This window comes from Mesoplodon bidens, assembly GCF_964165515.1.
Source record: "Mesoplodon bidens genome assembly, chromosome: 4".
Classification (NCBI taxonomy): Eukaryota; Metazoa; Chordata; class Mammalia; order Artiodactyla; family Ziphiidae; genus Mesoplodon; species Mesoplodon bidens.
In genome coordinates, this window is record NC_138160.1 from 150,893,415 (window position 1) to 150,913,217 (window position 19,803).

Sequence of the window (19,803 nt, forward strand, 5' to 3'; positions counted from 1 at the left end):
CAGGGAACTAAGATCCTGCATGCCATGCAGCCAAAAAAGAAAAAAATTGGTTAATTAATTGTGACACAGGTACCAGACTTTATATTAGGGACGCTGGGTGTGAGGTATGTGGGGACTTTGTGCAATTGTCTCAGTCACCTCAAGCTGCCAGAACAAATATCATAGACGGGGCAGCTTAAACAACAGACATTTTTTCTCTCCCACTTCTGGAGGCTGGAGATCCAAGATCAAGGTGTCGGCGGTGTTGGTTTCTGGTGGGAGCTCCCTTCCTGGCTTGCAGACGGCTGCTTCCAGAAGGAACACAGCCTTCTATTATCTAGACCTCTGGCCTCCAGAACCGAAAGATAATAAGTCTGTGTTCCTTTAAGCCACTGGTTTGTCATTTGTTATAGCAACTGCAGGAAACTCATACATACTCTTCCCAGCAAGGGCCCCATGGGGATCCCGCGTGTGCCAGCCCAGCCAGCAATCATGTTGAATCCGTTTTTATGTTTTGCGTGGAGCCCCCGATGCCTAGGGCACTGTTGATGGCTGTCACGTCTGCACAAGGAAGACCCTTGCTTAGGGAAAGAGAAACGCCCCCAGCTCTGACCTCCTTTTTCTGTCTGTTTTCTGCTGGCTTCCAGGTGGCCGTCCCCACGTCTGGGAGCCATGGAGCCCACCGCCGGTGACTTACAGCTAGTGCCCAGGGCAACCAAGGACATCCAGGCTACAGATGCCGCATGCTGCCGGGCAGCCCTCTCGGTCATGGTGGCCACCAGCATCGTCATGGTCACCCTGGGAGTCCTCGTGGGTGAGTGGCCACAGACTTGCATGGGTCTACACAGCAGGTAGCTTGCACTAAGACGCCTGGGAGTGGCTCAAAAGTGTCCCAGAGCAAAGGGCTGAGCATGCAGTACAGAGAGGCCACCCAACAGCAAGGCTATGGGACCAGGTGCTGAGTGTGGCTGCACTTAGTTCTGGGCTAGGTGGTGGGTGCCTGGGTGTCAAGGCAATACCTGCAAATTTCAGGTTTCCCACCAGTGGGATTCTTTATTTTTTTTAATACCATGTGTTTGATTTTGGGTTTTTAAAATATTTATTTATTTTTTATTTGGTTGCGCTGGGTCTTAGTTGCTTAATGAAGATTCACAACCAGGGTGAAATGGAGACCAGTAGGGAAATGAACTTTTAAAAAACCCTTGAGAGGGGCTTCCCTGATGGCGCAGTGGTTAAGAATCCACCTGCCAATGCAGGGAACATAGGTTCGAGCCCTGGCCCAGGAAGATCCCACATGCCGTGGAGCAGCTAAGCCTGTGCGCCACAACTATTGAAGCCCTCTTGCCTAGAGCCCATGCTCTGCAACAAGAGAAGCCACTGCAATGAGAAGCCCACACACTGCAACAAAGAGTAGCCCCCGCTTGCCGAAACTAGAGAAAGCCCGCACACAGCAACGAAGACCCAACGCAACCAAAAATAAAAATAAATAATAAATAAATTTATAAAAATAAAAACCTTGAGAAATTTGAAAAGTCCTCAAAAGTATAAGTGAGCAGTCGTTGACTTTCTCACCTCCCACAGTCAAAAGTGGCTCCCACTTCATATTTGCTTCTAATGTACGTACGTTCATATTATTTACAATGAAACATACGAAATGATGACCTGTGGTGAATGCTGTGAGGCTGCAGTTATACAAACACACAAAGGAAGGTCTTTTTATGTCAGTGGAAGGGTCCACAGAGCCCTGCCGCCTGCAGAGAATTCCAGGGCTGCCCCACACCTCGACGTGGTAGCCCTGAGCCCCAGCGCTGTTTAGACTGAATCAGCTTAAATTAAATAACAGGTAAAATCCAGTTCCTCCGTCCCCACCAGCCACATTTCATGAGTAGCTCGTGGCTCCTGCAGGGGATGCTCAGATCTAGAACCTTCCATCATCAGGGGAAGTTCTGCTGGGAAGCCCTGCTCTGGACTGGGCTCCTTCTGAGATGAGCTTGCTAGTTCTGTGTGGGGATGTAAAGGTCACCTTTCATCCTTGACATGATGATGGTAACTGGCAGTTTGGGGGGAAAATGCTGTCATGTGGCAAAATAATAAGTTGGCGATCCAATGTGGGATATATATATATATTAATATATTAAATATATATTTAAAATGTATTTTAAAAAATATATTTAAGATATATATTATATATTTAAATATATATATATATTTGTGAATATCTGGACTAACTCAGAGCCTGGCACGGCTGACAGAGACCCTCTAGTGGCTGTGGGGTGAAGTGCATGAAAATTGGGCTCTGTGGTCGTGGTGGGGGGGCTTGTCCGTGTCCGTGTGTCCTCACGCTAGGGAGAGACAGGGGACAGTTGCACACCTCCAGTCTAGAAGCACAGCTACATTTTGGGATAACAGGTAGATAAAATCTCCAGCAGGACCTCTGAAACTGAGGAAGGCTCTAAGAAGCACTTAAAATTTAAAAACAATTTTTAAATTACAATTCAAATTTGTCCCCTTCCCAGACAGCTCAAAGTTTTATTTGGAAGTATAAAATTTTACACGGGCCCTTGCTGGGCTGTTTCTCCAGTTGCCTGGGAGCCCATGGTTATTTCAGAGGGAAAGTGTGAGGCTTATTTGGGGCTCAGAACATAAGCACATGGGTCTACACAGCAGGGTTCTTGTTTTCTTTCTTTTTAGTTCCTTGCATGAGAAAACAAACCAATTTTAGAATTACTTTAGACTCTTCTATCTATTAAATAAATAAATATCTAAATATCGAGCTGGTTGAATATTCATTCAAATAAATAGAGCTGGGAGCCAGCTTTCACAGTGTAGGTGGCTGCTACTTCTATTTTTTTTTTTTTTTTTTTGTGGTACGCGGGCCTCTCACTGTTGTGGCCTCTCCCGTTGCGGAGCACAGGCTCCGGATGCGCAGGCTCAGCGGCCATGGCTCACGGGCCCAGCCGCTCCGCGGCATGTGGGATCTTCCCGGACCGGGGCACGAACCCGTGTCCCCTGCATCGGCAGGCAGGCTCTCAACCACTGCGCCACCAGGGAAGCCCTACTTCTATTTTTTAATTAAAAAAAAAATTTTTTTTTCTGGCCATACCACATGGATTGTGGGATCTTAGTTCCCTGACCGGGGATTGGACCCAGCAGTGAAAGCACTGAGTCCTAAACACTGGACCACCAGGGAACTCCCTACTTCTAGTCTTTTAATTTTGTGGTTATGATCATTTTTGACTGATGGACCCCTTTGCCAGTCTCACATATTTTCGACAGTTGGAAACACATGTCTTCATGTATCATGTAGGGTTGTATTCTTTACAACATTTTATGACTGTTCTTCTTTGCTGTTGTGTACTTTTGACTGTTCTTCTTTGCTGTTGTGTACTTTTGACAACCGTTGGAAACTATTATTCAGAGGGTGGTGTCATGGGCCGGGGTTCGAGGGTCCTGGTACCCCTGGCTGTGCCCCTGGGGTATTTGGTGCCCATTCCCAGGGAGGAGGTGGGAATTGTCCCAAAGTCGAGGGAAGGTCTTCCTTCTGAGGCCATTTCAGCCATTTTTGGCTAGGATCCAGTCCTCCCCTTAAGGAAACCTGGGGATGCCTGGGGCTTTGTGTACCTGGGTGCCTTTGGGGGGTAATGGGTGAGAGCTGATAAGGGAGCACTGTTAATAATCACTGAACCCCTGGGAAGTCAGCCCACCCCCCATTTGTTGGGGGTGACTGCCCCAGGGTGATGGGGGGGCCTTGGAGGCCGGCTTGGCTGAGCCCTGCCCCTGCAGGTGGGCGCTCTCACGGGGCCCTGGTCTTGTCCGCAGCCTCCCTCTCTACACAGGGTGTCAATGTGGAGCACACAGCCGAGCTGCGAGGGATCCGGTTTGCCCCCAGCTTGCGGCAGGAGACCTCAGACTATTACCGCACGCTGACGCCCACTCTGGAAACGCTGGTGAGGGTTCTGGGAGCCAGGGGGGCCAAGTGGGAGGCCAGGGGCTCTGACTGAGGCAGCAGAGCAATGGGGGGCCCAGGCAGCCTCTGAGGTAGGGAGGGGGCCCCATGGGGTGAACAGGGCAGGGGCTGGTGCATTCCAGAATGCAGGGGAGGGTAGCATTCGATGGGAACTGACTGCTGCAGGATCCGTAGGCCACGTTGAAAGGTTGTAAACTGCATTTCGGTAGAGAAATCAGAACCCTCCTACATAGCTGGTGGGAATATGAAAAGGGGCAGCCACTGTGGAAAACAGTCTGGCAGTTTCTCCAAAGGTTAAAAATGGAGTTACTGGGCTTCCCTGGTGGTGCAGTCGTTGAGAATCTGCCTGCTAATGCAGGGGACACTGGTTCGAGCCCTGGTCTGGGAGGATCCCACATGCCACGGAGCAACTAGGCCCGTGAGCCACAACTACTGAGCCTGCGTGTCTGGAGCCTGTGCTCCGCAACAAGAGAGGCCGCGATAGTGAGAGGCCCGTGCACCACAATGAAGAGTGGCCCCCGCTTGCCACAACTAGAGAAAGCCCTCACACAGAAACGAAGACCCAACACAGCAAAAATAAATAAATTAATTAATAAACTCCTACCCCCAACATCTTAAAAAAAAAAAAATGGAGTTACTATCTGACCCGGCAATTCCGCTCCTGGGTGTCTGCCCCAGAAAAACAAAACCGTGAGTCCACACAGAAACTTGTACACGAATGTTCATGGCAGCGTGATTCATAACAGCCCCAAAGTGAAAGCAACCCAAATGTCCATCAACAGATGATGGATAAACAGCTGTGGTCCCTCCACACACACGGGAGCATCACTCAGTCATGAAAAGGAAAGAAGCACTGACACTCGCTACAACGTGGACGGACCTTGAGAACATGATGCTCAGTGAGAGAAGCCAGACACAGAAGGACCCACAGTGTGTGATTCCATTGATGGGAAACGTCCAGAACAGGCAGATCCACAGACACAGAGAGTGGATTCCTTGTTGTCAGGGGCTGGGGAGAGGATGGGGGTGACTGCTGATGGGGATGGGGCTTCTTTTGGGGTCATGAGAATGTTTTAAAATTGTGATGAGGTTGTACAACTCTGTGAATATACTAAAACTCATCTAATTGTACACTTGTAAAAGGTGAGTTTTTAAGGTAGGTGACTTTTAAAACATTGTTTAAAATTTTATCCTAAGGGAAAGAGAAAGGTGACTAGGTAAGGATTCATTTTAAATGTGTGATAAGATGTTAGAGAAGCAGGGGGACAGTTAGGAGTCACCATCATCTAGACCAGGAGTCAGCAAACTTTCCCCGTAATAGGGCCAGATGGTCAATATTTTTGGCTTTTGGGGGCCAGAGAGTCTGTCTTGACTGCTGGGCCTTGTGTTGTAGCCTGAAAGCCGCCATAGATGACATGGATAAGTGGGCGTGGCCATGTGCCAATAAACCTCTATTTATGGACACTGAAATTTGCATTTCATACCATTTTCATGCACCATGAAATATTTTTCTTTTGTTTTTTTTACATTTAAAAATGTAAAAACCATTCTTGTCCATGATCTGTGCAAAAACAGGCAATGATTCTAATTCAGCACATGGGCCGTATTGCTAATCTCAATCCCTTATCTTAAAGCAGCATTGTCCAGTAGAAATGTAACAGAAGCCCCATGTAATTTAACATTCTCTGGTAGCCACTTTTTAAAAAAAAAAGTAAAAAGAAACAGGTAAGATTATTTTTAATAATACATTTTATTTAACCCAGAATATCCAAAATATTATCATTTCAACATGTCATCAACCTATATAAAGCAGGTATTAATGAGATATTTCACATTCTTTCCTTTGTATTGAGGCTTCCAAACCTGGTGTGTCTTTTTTTTTTTTTTTAAGTTTATTTATTTTTTGGCTGCGTTGTATCTTCATTGCTGCAAGCGGGCTTTTTCTAGTTGCGTTGTGCAGGCTTCTCATTGCGGTGGCTTCTCGTTGCAGAGCACGGGCTCTAGGCGCGCAGGCTTCAGTAGCTGTTGAACCCATGTCCCCTGCATTGGCAGGTGGATTCTTAACCACTGTGTCACCAGGGAAGTCCCCCAAACCTGGTGTGTCTTTTACACTCACATCTCAGGGTGGATACTGAGCTTCCACTGGGAAAACTCCATCCATACTTAGAATTTGTAACATTTACAGACCCAAGATGCTCCAAATATACTTAAGAATTTTCCAGTGACTGAATCAAGTATCCGTTTTGAAATTGAAGCGTGAATTAATTAAAATTGAACAAAATGTGAAAATCAGTTCCTCTGTGGCACCAGCCACATTTCAAATGCTCAGTTTCTACATGTGGCCAGCGGCTGCCATATGGGGCAAGGCAGGTGTAGAACATTTTGGAAATTTGTGGAACGTTCTACAGGACAGTGCAGGTCTGGGTGTGGGCAGTGGGGATGTGGACTCAGAGGGTGCGGTTCAGAGAAGCAAATTGGATTAAGGGTGTTTTAGACGAGCGAATGAACAGGCGTGACCGTGCATCCCGTGTGTTTAGGGAGTGAGGATGGTGACCATAGGAGTTAGCACCTAAGCAGGACATTCTACCAGGGGACAGGGACGCTGTCAGTGACTACACTGGGAGAGCAGATAAACGGGGTTACGTGGTCACCCTACTTGTGGGTGACATGAGCTGCTGAGGGGAGAAATGTGGGCCCTTCGGTGCCCAAACCGAGACAATCCTAGGAGACGCGGACAGTGGTCACCCTAACAGCACATGAAGGACAAGGACCTTCCTGATAGCGTCTGCTTGCACAAAGTGGGCTCAGCCACAGAATTTTTTTTTTAATGTAAAATTCACATAACATAAAATTAGCCTTTTCTGTATTTTTTTTTTCTTTTGGCCATGCTGTGTAGCTTGTGGGATCTTAATTTCTCAACCTGGGATTGAACCCGGGCCCCCGGCAGTGAAAGCACCGAGTCCTAACCACTGGACTGCCAGGGAATTCCCTAAAATTATCCACTTTTAAAGTGACTGATTCAGTGGCATTTAGTACATTCACAGAGTTGTGCAACCATCACCTCTAATTCCAGAACCTTCCATCACCCGAAAAGGAAACCCCACCCTCATCAGCAGTCACCCCCTTCCCTTCTCCCGCAGCCCCTGACAACCACGAACCCACTCTCTGTGTCTGTGGATCGGCCTGTTCTGGATGTTTCCCACCAATGGAATCACACGCTGTGTGTCCTTCTGTGTCTGGCTTCACTCACTGAGCGTCGTGTTCTCAGGGTCCGTCCACGTGGTAGCGAGTGTCAGGGCTTCACCTCTTTTCATGGCTGAGTGATGCTCCCGGGTGTGGAGGGACCACGTGGGGTTTTTCCATCATCTGTTGGTGGAGCTATATTTTCATAAGCACGACTTCGAGATGCCTGTCCTGTCTCTTAGTTCTGTGAGTTGGCCGCACACGTGGAGTTGAAGAGGAGATGCTTTTCCATTCCCTTCCCAGCTCTCCCGCCAGGGAGTCTCCACAGGGTCTCACATTTGCTACGGTTGTTTCCGTTGTAGTTTGTCAGCAGCTTTCGGGAGACAGAGTTGGAGGCCAGCTGTGTGGGCTGCACGGTGCTCAGTTACTGGTGAGTTGGGGCCTCCTTGGAGGTGGAGGAAGCTTGGTGGTTGCCCGAGAGATTGCAGAAGATTCCAGCCGAGAGGCGCCCTCCCTCTCAAGGGCCAGTGTCCTCCCCGCAGGGAGGGCAACGCCAGCATCCTGGTGCGTTTTCGGCTGCACTTTATGCAGCCGGCCCTGCGGACACCGAGCCCGGGCCTGGAGGAGGAGCTGCTGCAGCGGGGACTCCGGGAGAGGCTGCAGGGCCGCGGCATCCCCCTGGCCCCCTATGGCACCATCGTGTCTGCCCAGCTCACAGGCGAGTGGCCCCAGAGACAGGGCAACGTTGGGAGGGGCTGGAGGGACATGCTGGGGAAGGGGAGCTGACTGAAAGTTGCATTAAACTTGAGGTTTTCCATAATCGCCCCTCTCGGTGACAAGGAAACATATACCCATTGCTTTACCCTCTATGGTCTAGACCAGGGGGTGGCAACCTATAAATATTTTCATCTTTGCCACCGATTGGGTCTCTGTCCAGATGGCTCAACTCAGCTATTAGAGCACAAAAGCAGCAAAGACACTGTATAAACAAATGGACACCACTGTGTATCAATAAAACTTTATTTACAAAAACAAGTGGTGGGCCGGATTTGGCTCCCGGCCCCTGGTATAGAAATAAGGGTAAATGTTATGCTCTAAAATTCTAAGATTGCTGTGCGTTGTGATTTGAGAGCCAGGCATGAGGTCAGACTGCTCAGATTTTAAAATTGTTGCCTTGACCTTGCCCTGCAGGACATTTACAGTCCCCTCTCCACCACTCCTGACACACTCAATGAGTCTCAGTAACCTCGCCAGCACTAAGAGAGCTTTCTGCGGGGATGGAAATGTTTTGGGTCGGCGCCATCCACTCTGGCAGCCACCTGCCCCACGCGGCTGTTGAGCTCTTATCGTGAGGAATGGAATATTTCATCTGATTTCATCTTTGCTGATTTAAGTCAGAATTTAAGTGGATCCCAGGTGGACAGCACAGACCACTGCTTTGCAATACGATGTCAAAGAACCTCAATGCTCGCTAAATGAGCTTATATCTCTTCTCCGTTTTGCTGCAGGAAGCCAGAAGGGGCTGCTGACAGAAAGAGACTTAAAATCAGGTATGTTTTGATGAATGGATAAAGAAGATGTGGTATATATATGTACAATGGGATACTACTCAGCCATAAAAAAGGATGAAATAATGCCATTTAAAGCAACATGGATGGACCTAGAGATTATCATACTTAAGTGAAGTAAGTCAGAAAAAGACAGATATCACTTATATGTGAAATCTAAAATATGACACAAACCTATCTACAAAACGTAAACAGACTCATGGACATAGAGAATAGACTTGTGGTTGCCAAGGGGGAGGGGGGTGGGGGAGGGAAGGATTGGGAGTTTGGGATTAGCAGATACAAACTATTATACATAGGATGGATAAACAATGATGTCCTACTGTATAGCACAGGGAACTATATTCAATATCCTGTGATAAACCATAATGGAAAAGAATATTAAAAAGAATGTATATCTCTGTGAGCAGACGATTTAAAAATGAGGCACTTTGAATTATTCAGAGCCAAGCATGATTAAGAGAAGGCATTATTGTTTTTGTTTTGTTTTTAAGTGATAGAAAGTTGTTTTTAAAAGACAAAAAACAGTTTGGGGGAAAAAAAAGAAAAAAGAGTAGGTATCACCTGGAATCTCATTGCTTTTACTATTTTGGTGACTTTCCTCCCAGACGGCTCATGACACATCTACAGATACATTTATTTAGCTTTACATCAATGGTCCCCAACTAGGGGTGATCCTGCCTCCCCAGGGGACACAGGGTGATGTCTGGGGACATCTGTGGTTGTCACGATGGGGGGTGCTCTTGGCATTCAGTGAGTGGGGCCTGGGTGCTTCTCAACATCCCACAGTGCCCAGGATGGCCCCCCCAGAGAATGGCCCCAAATGTGAACCTACACTTCAGTGGCAAATTTTATGTTATGTGTACTTTATTACAATTTAAAAAATTAATTTCACCTATTTCTTACTTTAAAAAATTTTTTTTTCTTTATTTATTTGGTTGCACCAGGTCTTAGTTGCAGCAGGCGGGCTCGTTAGTTGTGGCTTGCCGGCTCCTTAGTTGCGGCTTGCCAGCTCCTTAGTTGCGGCACGTGGGCTCCTTAATTGAGGCTCACTGGCTCCTTAGTTGTGGCTTGTGAACTCTTAGTTGTGGCATGCATGTGGGATCTAGTTCCCTGACCAGGGATTTAACATGGGCCCCCTGCACTGGGAGCTCAGAGTCTTATCCACTGAGCCACCAGGGAAGTCCCCCTATTACTTTTTAAAAACAAGGCAGGACTTCCCTGGTGGTGCAGTGGTGAAGAATCCGCCTGCCAATGCAGGGGACACGGGTTCGATCCCTGGTCCAGGAAGATCCCACATTCCGCAGAGCAACTAAGCCCGTGTGCCACAACTACTGAGCCTGCGCTCTACAGCCTGCGAGCCACAACTACTGAGCCTGCGTGCCACAACTACTGAAGCCCACGTGCCTAGAACCTGTGCTCCGCAACAAGAGAAGCCACCACAATGAGAAGCACACGCACCACAACAAAGATTAGCGCCCGCTCGCTGCAACTAGAGAAAGCCTGCACACAGCAAGGAAGACCTAATGCAGCCAATAAATAAATAAATTAAAATAAATAAATAAATAAATAAAACGTGGCTGATAGAAATGTAAAAGTACATACATGGCACACATATGCTTAGATTGCATAGCCCTGGCCCTGGTGCTGACTAGCATTCTCATGTGTTACATCTCTGTACTAATTCTGAGAAAATTATTTCAGAAACATTCAGAGAAAAGGAAGCAGAGAAGAGGTGCCTTCCACGCTCTAGAGTTTCCGCGTGGAGAGCAGGCAGGAGAGATGGAGTGAGGTCAGGAACGTGGTTCTTGTCTGCCCTCAGGTCACTGTCCAGGGAATGCCTTTTCCTGCGGGAACAGCCAGTGTGTGACAAAGGTGAACCCGGAGTGTGATGACACAGCGGACTGCTCTGATGGCTCCGATGAGGCCCACTGTGGTCAGTCTGCCTGTCTGGCCTGTTTTCTGGGCTATGTCCCCTTTCCAGGTTCAAGTGCTGGTTCTCTGGCCCACTGTGCCCATCACACACAGACACATGGTCCTGGCATTCACTGAGCTGGGCAGAGAAAGGGAGTGGGCACCTGTGATATGACAGGAAACATGAGCAGCAAGCAGAGAAGGGAGACCTTGAGGTGTGTGGAGTGGAGAGCCTCGGGTGAGAAGGAGAAAAAAATCAGGTCAAACCGTGGGAAGCCTTGAATGCCAGGAACTGGGGGGTCTGTCCTGTAGGTAGTGGGGAGTCACCAAAAGAATTTGAGCAAGGGAAAATTACAATTGAAATGCTGTAAGAGTAGTCAACATTTTTCTAGCAATGCTAGCCCGTGCAGTAAGGTGAGAACAGTGGTTTAAGTATTGGAAAGGAAGAAGGAAAACTATCATAATTTGAATTTGATTATCTAAATGAATCAATAAATTAACTAAAAGGATATCAGAAAAATAAGACAGTTCAACAATAAGGAAAAGATAAGATAAATACTAACATAAAAAAAGCTCTTGTTTCGCTTTATACAATTAATAACAGGTTAGAAGATATAATGGAAAGAATCATACTCTTGATTAATAGCAAAACAAAATAAAATAAACTTGTGTCCTGTATATAATAATAATTATATAGAATTACAAACCATTGCTGAAGGACATAAAAGCAGACTAAATAAACAGAGAGACAGCATCCTATGAAAAGATGGACATATAAAGATTTTGAAACTTGCAGAATACATGGTGAGGGAGACATTCATAGCGTCTGGTACCTGGCTGTGGAGGATGATATAGAGGTTGATTGAAATTGGCAGGTGTGGTCAGGGGGTCCCCAAGACTCCTTCAGATTCAGTGATTCACGAGAAGGAGTCACAGAACTCAGTAAAGCTGTTATATGCGTAGTTATAGCTTATTACAGTGAAAGGATACAGATGAAAATCAGCAAAGCAAAAGGTGCAAAGTCCAGGAGAGACCAAGCTCAAGCAAGCTTCCAATTATCCTCTCCCAGTGGAGTCATGTGGACAGCGCTTAACTCATTCTCCCAGCATCATATGTGACAACACACTCAAAGTACTTCCAACCAGGGGAGCTCCCCCCAGGCTTGGTGTCCAGGGTTTGTGTTGGGGGTTGGTCACATAGGTATGTAGCATCCACATAGCTAACTTTAGGGTATGATTGTCCAAGAGCTGCTGAATCACAGGACCTCAGGCTGAGTGGATTAAACAACAGAAATGTATTCTCTCCCAGCTCTGGAGGCTAGAAGTCCGAGATCAAGGTGTCCGTAGGGTCGGTTCCTTCTGAGGCCGTGAGGGAGGATCTGTTCCATGTGGTCTCCCAGCTTCTGGTGGTTTGCTGGCATCTTTGGCATTCTTTGAATGCGGGGGCCATGGGGACAACAGACTGCAGACAGATGTGCCAGGAACGTGGCCACACTCCTGCCTTCTTGGGGTCCTGGATAGTGATCTCTGTCTTGCAGACTGTGGTTTGCAGCCTGGCTGGAGGACAGCCGGCAGGATTGTGGGCGGTGTGGAGGCGTCCCCAGGGGAGTTCCCTTGGCAAGTCAGCCTCCGAGAAAACAACGAACACTTCTGTGGGGCCGCCATCATTGGCGCCAGGTGGCTGGTGTCTGCTGCCCACTGCTTCAATGAGTGAGTGCACGTCCCCGAGGGCTCAGAGCCCACCCCACCCCTGTATCACACCTACCTTCCACTCTGGGAATGCCACCTTTCCTGGGTGTCTTCAGAGCCCCTTGGAACTTATTTCCTTCCTTCCTTCCTCCCTCCCTTCCTCCCTCGCTCCCTCCCTCCCTCCCTCCTTCCTTCCCTCTCCTTTTTAAAAACTATTTATTTATTTATTTATTTATTTATTTATTTATTTGGCTGTGTCGGGTCTTAGTTGCGGCGCGTGGGAACTTTCGTTGCGGAGCGCGGGCTCTTCGTTGCGGCGTGCGGGCTCTCTAGTTGTGTCACGTGGGTTTAGTTGCCCCGTGGCATGTGGGATCTTAGTTCCCTGACTAGGGATTGAACCCATGTCCCCTGCATTGGAAGGCAGATTCTTAACCACTGGACCGCCAAGGAAGTCCCTCCCTCTCTTTTCTTTTTGTTAAATCTGAATGCATTAATTTTTTTTAATTGTGGCAAAATATATATAACATAAATTTACCATTTTTAAGTACACAGCTCGGTGGCATTAGGCACACTCACACTGTTGGGCAACCATCCCCACCATCATCTCCAGAACTTTCTCATCCTCCCAAACTGAAACTCTATCCCTTTTAAACCCTGACTCCCCAGCCCCTCCCCCAGCCCCTGGCCACCACCATCTGCTTCCTGTCTCTATGGATCTGACTCCCCCAGGGACCTCCTGTGAGTGGAATCAGACAGTACTTGTCCTTTTGTGACTGACATTTCACTTAACCTGTTTTCAAGGTTCATCCACGTTGTACCGTGTGTCACTGCTTCTTTCCCTTTCATGGCCAAATAATAGTCCAGTGTGTGGATGGACATGTGTTTATTCATTCATCCGTCGACGGGCACTTGGGTTGTGTCCACCTTTTGGCTGTTGTGAATAATGCTGCTGTGAACATGGGTGTGCAAGTATCTGAGTCACAACTTTCAATTGCTTTGGGTATAAACTCAGAGGTGGAATTGCTGGGTCATATGGTGATTCTGTGTTTACCCTTTTGAGGAAACACCATCCTGTTTTCCACAGTGGCTGCCCCATTTTCCATTCCCACCAGCAGTGCACAAGGGTTCCTATTTCTCCACATCCTTGAGAGGTTCCTTTGACATTTGTTGTAAAGCTGGTTTGGTGGTGCTGAGTTCTTTTAGCTTTTGCTTGTCTGTAAAGCTTTTGATGTCTCCATCAAATCTGAATGAGAGCCTTGCTGGGTAGAGTATTCTTGGTTGTAGGCTTTTCCCTTTTATCACTTTAAATACATCATGCCACTCCCTTCTGGCCTGCAGAGTTTCTGCTGAAAATTCAGCTGATAGTCTTACAGGAGTTCCCTTGTATGTTATTTGTTCCTTCTCCCTTACTGCTTTTAATATTCTCTCTTTAATTTTTGTCTTTTTGATTATGATGTGTCTTGGTTTGTTACTATTTGGGTTAATCCCGTATGGGACCCTCTATGCTTCCTGGACTTGGGTGACTGTTTCCTTTCCCAAGTTAGGGAGGTTTTCAGCTATTATCTCTTCAAGTATTTTCTCAGGCCCTTTCTCTGTCTTCTCCTTCTAGGACCCCTATAATGTGAATATTAGCATGATTGATGTTGTCCTAGTGTCTGTTAAACTGTCCTCATTTCTTTTCATTCTTTTTTTCTTTTTTCTGTTTGGTGGCACTGATTTCCACTACTTTGTCTTCCAGCTCACTGATGTGTTCTGCCTCATTTAGTCTCCTTTTGATTCCTTCTACTGTATGTTTCATTTCAGTTATTGTATTCTTCATCTCTGTTTGGTTGTTCTTTATATTTTCTCTTTGTTTAAAATGTCTAACTTCTTACTCTGTGCATCCATTCCTCTCCTGAGTTCTGTGATAATCTACGATCATTACCCTGAACTCTTTCTCAGGTAGGTTGCCTATCTCTACCTCACTTAGTTCTCCTTTTGGGGTTTTATCTTGTTCCTTTGTCTGGAACATGTCCCTCTGCCACCTCATTTTGTCTAAGTTGCTGTTTGTATTTTTATGTGTGTGGTAGGTTAGTTACGTTTCTCAACCTTGGAGAAGTGGCTTCTGTAGGACACGTCCTATGCATCCCGCGGTGCACTCCCCGCTCATCACCCAAACTACATGCTCTAGGGGTTCCCTCTAAGAGGGCTGCGTGGGTCCTTCTGTTGTCACAGGCTGACTATGTGGGTAGTCTGGTAGGCTTGGTTGGCTGCCAGGCCCTGTCTTATGTGGATGCTGCTGGCTGCAGTTTAGCGGGGCTTGGTCACAAGGTAGCCGGTTGTGGGATCCTAGGGGGCCTGGGGCTAGTGCTGGCTCACTGGTGGATGGAGTCAGGGTCCTGAAGACTCTGGGGCTCTTGCCCACCCACTGGCAGGTGAAGCCAGATCCTGGGGGTAGTGCCAGACTACTGGCAGGCAGAGCTGGTTCCTGGAGTCTGGCTGCAGTGCCCAGGGATCCCAGAGCTCATTTCAGAGCATTGTTGGGGGGGGGGGCGGGTTTTCTTGCATCTGGTGTCCGCCCACTGGTGGGCGGAGCTGGGTCTTGGCCCTCTGGTGGGCAGGGCTGTGGGCTCAGGGGGGTCTAAGGCAGCCTGTCTGTTGATGGGTGGGGCTGTGTCCCTGCCCAGTTAGTTGATTGGCCTGGGGCGTCCCAGCACTAGCGCCTGTGGGCTATTGGGTGGGGCCGGGTCTCCGCACTAAAGAGCCAAGATGGCGGCCGCCAAAATTACGTCCCCAGGGCGACCCATGGCCGCCCGCGCCTTGCCTCCCCAGGAGACCCTCCAAGGCCAGCAGGTAGGTTTGGTCCAGGCTTCAATCAGATGACTGCTTCTGCCCCGGGTCCCGGTGCACGTGGGATTCTCTGTGTGTCCTTTAGGAGTGAAGCCTCTATTTCCCCCAGTCCTGTGGGGCTCCTGCGGTTAGCTCTGCGGGCCTCTGAAGCCAAATGCTCTGGGGGACCCTCTTCCTGGTGCTGGACCCCCAGGCTGGGGAGCCTGACATGGGGCTCAGATCTCTCGCTCCTGTGGGAGAACCTCTGCAACATAATTCTTCTCCAGTTCGTGGGTCCCCCACCAGGGGGCATGGGATCTGATCATATCGTGAGTCCGCCGCCCTTCCTTCTCATCTTGTGGTTCCTTCTCTCTGTCTTTAGTTGGAGAAGATCTTTTCTGGTAGGTTCCAGTCTTTTTCATCGATGGTGGTTCTGCAGGTAGTTGTGATTTGGATGTGCTCCTGAGAGGAGGTGAGCTCAGGGTCTTTCTACTCCGTCATCTTGGCCGATCTCCCAGTCTCTCCTCATCCTGGCCATTACTTGTTACTTTTTTTTTTTTTCTTGGCGGTACGCGGGCCTCTCACTGTTGTGGCCTCTCCCGTTGCGGAGCACAGGCTCCGGACGCGCAGGCCCAGCAGCCATGGCTCACGGGCCCAGCTGCTCCGCGGCACGTGGGATCCTCCCGGACCGGGGCACGAACCCAAGTCCCCTGCATCGACAGGCGGACTCTCAACCACTGCGCCACCAGGGAAGCCTTGTTTATTTTATTTTTTATTTTTTTTATTTTTTTATTTTTTTTGCGGTATGCGGGCCTCTCACTGTTGTGGCCTCTCCCGCTGCGGAGCACAGGCTCTGGATGCGCAGGCTCAGCGGCCATGGCTCACGGGCCCAGCCGCTCCGCGGCATATGGGATCCTCCCGGACCGGGGCACGAACCCGTATCCCCTGCATCGGCAGGCGGACTCTCAACCACTGCGCCACCAGGGAGGCCCGCCTTGTTTGTTTTTAATAATAGCCGTCCTAATGGGTGTGCAGTAATATCTCACTGTGGCTTTGATTTGCATTTCCCTAATGATTAGTGATGTTGAGCGTCTTTTCATGTGCTTATTGGCCATTTGTGTGACATTTGTGTGACATTGCTCCATCTTCTTTGGAGCAATGCCCAGTTTTGTTTGTTTGGCTGTGTTGTGTCTTCGTTGCTGCGTGCAGGCTTTCTCTAGTTGTGGCGAGCGGGGGCTACTCTTTGTTGCAGTGCACAGGCTTCTCACTGCAGTGGCTTCTCTTGTTATGGAGCACAAGTTCTAGGTGCGTGGCCTTCAGTAGTTGCAGCACACGGGCTCAGTAGTTGCGGCACGCAGGCCCTAGAGCACGCAGGCCCTAAAGCACACAGGCTTCAGTAGTTGTGGCACACGGGCTTCAGTAGTTGTGGCTCACAGGCTCTAGAGCACAGGCTCAGTAGTTGTGGCGCACGGGCTTAGTTGCTCCGCGGCACATGGGATCTTCCCGGCCCAGGGCTCGAACCCCTGTCGCCTGCATTGGCAGGCAGATTCTTAACCACTGCGCCACCAGGGAAGTCCCTTTGCCCAATTTTGGATTGGGCTGTTTTTTGTTGTTGAGGATGGTCAGAATCTTTAACAATGAGAGTGGCCAATCAGAATGGAGCTCACCAAAGGTGGGAGAAGGTTCTGGAAGCCTCTGGCAGTGCCAGGCATTGCTATTTGGTTATTTCCATCTGAGGAGTCCTCGGGGACAGGACAGGGCAACAGGAAGCATGGGTTCCCCTGGGAAACCATTACCTACGAATTGCCCCAGGGTCACTAATGGAACAGCCTGCTGGGAATCCCAGGGAAAGCTGCCCCAGGAAGTGACGGTCTGGTGGACACAGGTCACATAAGCAATGACATTCAGGGCAAGAAGAGTTGCTTTTTTTATCGTTTTAAATTTTGTTTCTCTTAATATTTTTATTACAAATATATTTAAGTAGAAAAGATGAAAAAATAGGACAACAAACACCCATATGCCAGTATCTGATTTCAAAAGTTATTACTATTTCACTGTATTTGTTTTTTCTCCCACTCTCTCCATCTATCTGCATCTGTAATTATTCACACACACATTCATACATATATATCTTTGCCAAACCATTTGAAATTAAGTAGAAAACATCATGACACATTGCCTCCGAATCTCCCGCATGCATTTGTGCAAATAGACAAAAGAGTCTCTCACATACCCACATACCACTATAACACCCGTGAAAATTAAAAACAGCCACGCAATGTTATCTAGTAGCCAATCCATATTCAAGGCCTCACTCGCCTCACCCTAATCCCAGCCCTGTTGGATCCTGTCTTTGTTTAAAATACTGATAATTCGTGCACCATGTTTTGAGTGTTTTTTGGGGTTGTTTTTTTTTGCGATCATTCTGATTTTTGACAATGTTGCATGAAAATATTATTCTTATTTGCTGTATTGGGTCTTCGTTGCTGCGCGCAGGCTTTCTCTAGTTGCGGCGAGCGGGGGCTACTCTTCATTGTGGTGCGCGGCTTCTCAGCACGGTGGCTTCTCTTGTTGCAGAGCACGGGCTCTAGGTGCGCAGGCTTCAGTAGTTGTGGCGCACAGGTTTAGTTGCTCCGCGGCACGTGGGATCTTCCCGGCCCAGGGCTCGAACCCGTGTCCCCTGCATTGGCAGGCGGATTCTTAACCACTGCGAAACCAGGGAAGTCCGAAAATATCATTATTAGTCTCGATGGCTGAGTTTTGAGGCGCCTCCTTAACAGTTGCCCACTGGGTGAGTGCCTTGCCCTCCTCACCCTCTGGCCCCATCCTTGGTGGGCCTCTGAGCGGGGGTTTGTCTGCTCTGCAGATTCCAAGACCCCACCGAGTGGGTGGCTTACGCGGGCAGCACCTACCTCAGCGGCTCGGAGGCCAGCACGGTGCGGGCCCGAGTGGCCCGGATCATCACGCACCCCTTCTACAACTCTGACACGGCCGACTTCGACGTGGCGGTGCTCGAGCTAGGTGGCCCCCTGACGTTCAGCAGGCACGTGCAGCCCGTGTGCCTCCCGGCCGCCGTGCACGTCTTCCCGCCCCGGAAGAAGTGTCTGATCTCGGGCTGGGGCTACCTCAAGGAGGATTTCCGTAAGCACCTACCGCCTGCAGCTTCTCCAGGCAGCCAGCAAAGCCCAACCCAGCAAGCAACACACAGTCCGGCCTCATTAGCCGCGGATTCTGTATCTGCGAATTCGCCTACTCGCTAAAATTAATTTGTCTCCCCAAGTGGATACTCGTGGGGGCAGAATCTGTGATTGTTCCCTGATGTGCAATTTGAGTCATTCCCAGCTGAGGTGGAGCTGGGCAATGCCCTGCCTCTTGGTTCAGCTCAGACTGGAAACCAGTGTCCTTTTCGTGGTCTGTTTACTGCCACTTTTTTTCCTGCATTTTTGTGGCAGGTTTCACAAAATCTAAACAGGCCCCAAGCGTAGAGCTGAAGTGCTGGCTAGCGTCCTAAGTGCAGGAGGGCTGGGATATGCCTTATGGGCAGAAAGTACGTGTGTTAGATGAGCTTCGTTCAGGCAAGAGTTAACAGCGCTGTGGGCTGTGAGCTCAGTGTTAACGAATCAACAATGTATGTTAAGTGAAGTGTCTTTAAGCAGAAACACGTACCATCATGAGGTTATGTACGTATGGATCGGCTATAACCAGAGGCTCTCAGGAACCTGACCCCGTGTATCCCCTGGAGCAGTGGGGCAGTGTTCACTGATTCAGTGTTTGGGTAATTTTATAGAACAGAACTGCCTCATATCGACTGTAACCTGATGGTGATAAATGCTGGGAAGGAAACCAGTAGGAAAAACGAGTTGGGGGCGGGGACAGCTTTAGGAAAGGGCCTGAGATGGTGACACTTCAGCTAAGACCAGGCTTCCTACTCCAGGGACTGGGCAGGAAGCAAATCAGACAGAAACCCCTGTTCACATGGAGCCCCCAGTCCAGACCAGCACCTCCCAATAAAACTTCCCTCAGTGGTGGACACAAACCACATCGGTACCATCCACAACGGGGGCCAGCAGCCCTATGACACGGGCTAGCGCTACCAAGAAACCGAGTTTTACATTTCACTTCATTGTAATGAATTTCCGTCTGCATTTAAATAGCCTCATGTGGCTACCATACCCAGACCATACCCAGACAGAACAATTCCAGGGGGCAGTAGATAATGAACAAGATAAGTGGCAAATGGTGATGTACAGAATGGAGAAAAATAAGGCAGGGGTTGAGGGGAGGGGGCTGCAATTTAAAATAGGAGCTGAGAGGAGGAAAGCGGACAGATTCTGCAGGGACAAGCATTCTAGGCAGCCAGAACGGCATGTGCAAAGGGCCTGGGGTGCCAGGGTAGGTGGTCCAACCTTGGGTACTTGGATTGAGCTGGGCGGGTGTGTGGGGGGGAACACCCTGGAGTATTTGAGGAAAAGGCTACGTAATCTGATTTAATGTTTAGCCAAGATGGGGCTACGGCTGGGCTAAGAAAAGATTCCATCAGGTAAGGGGGAGCTCGGGGCGGGCAGGTTTGGGGAGGGGAGGGGAGGAGCCTAGTCTTGGGGCGTTAACTTTGATGTCACTTAGCTGTCCAGGCTGAGAGGGTGGTCAGTGGGCATTGATGGACCTGGCTTATTTCTGACCTGGGGCTGCAGCAGCT

At 48.9% G+C, this 19,803-nt stretch overlaps 1 protein-coding gene across 1 annotated transcript in view; it reads left to right on the top strand.

Annotated features, from left to right (window-relative positions):
• Positions 1–651: 651 nt before the first annotated feature.
• TMPRSS9 (transmembrane serine protease 9) overlaps positions 652–19,803 on the top strand; it is a gene marked incomplete at its 5' end in the record, with an annotated part of 32,953 nt that continues 13,801 nt past the window's right edge. Inside the window, 8 exons of the mRNA XM_081230968.1 lie at positions 652–793; positions 3,799–3,926; positions 7,492–7,559; positions 7,672–7,851; positions 8,642–8,679; positions 10,520–10,633; positions 12,149–12,320; positions 17,974–18,248. Of these exons, the coding sequence (XP_081087094.1) occupies positions 652–793; positions 3,799–3,926; positions 7,492–7,559; positions 7,672–7,851; positions 8,642–8,679; positions 10,520–10,633; positions 12,149–12,320; positions 17,974–18,248 (1,117 nt within the window). The remainder of the gene's footprint in view (positions 794–3,798; positions 3,927–7,491; positions 7,560–7,671; positions 7,852–8,641; positions 8,680–10,519; positions 10,634–12,148; positions 12,321–17,973; positions 18,249–19,803) is intronic.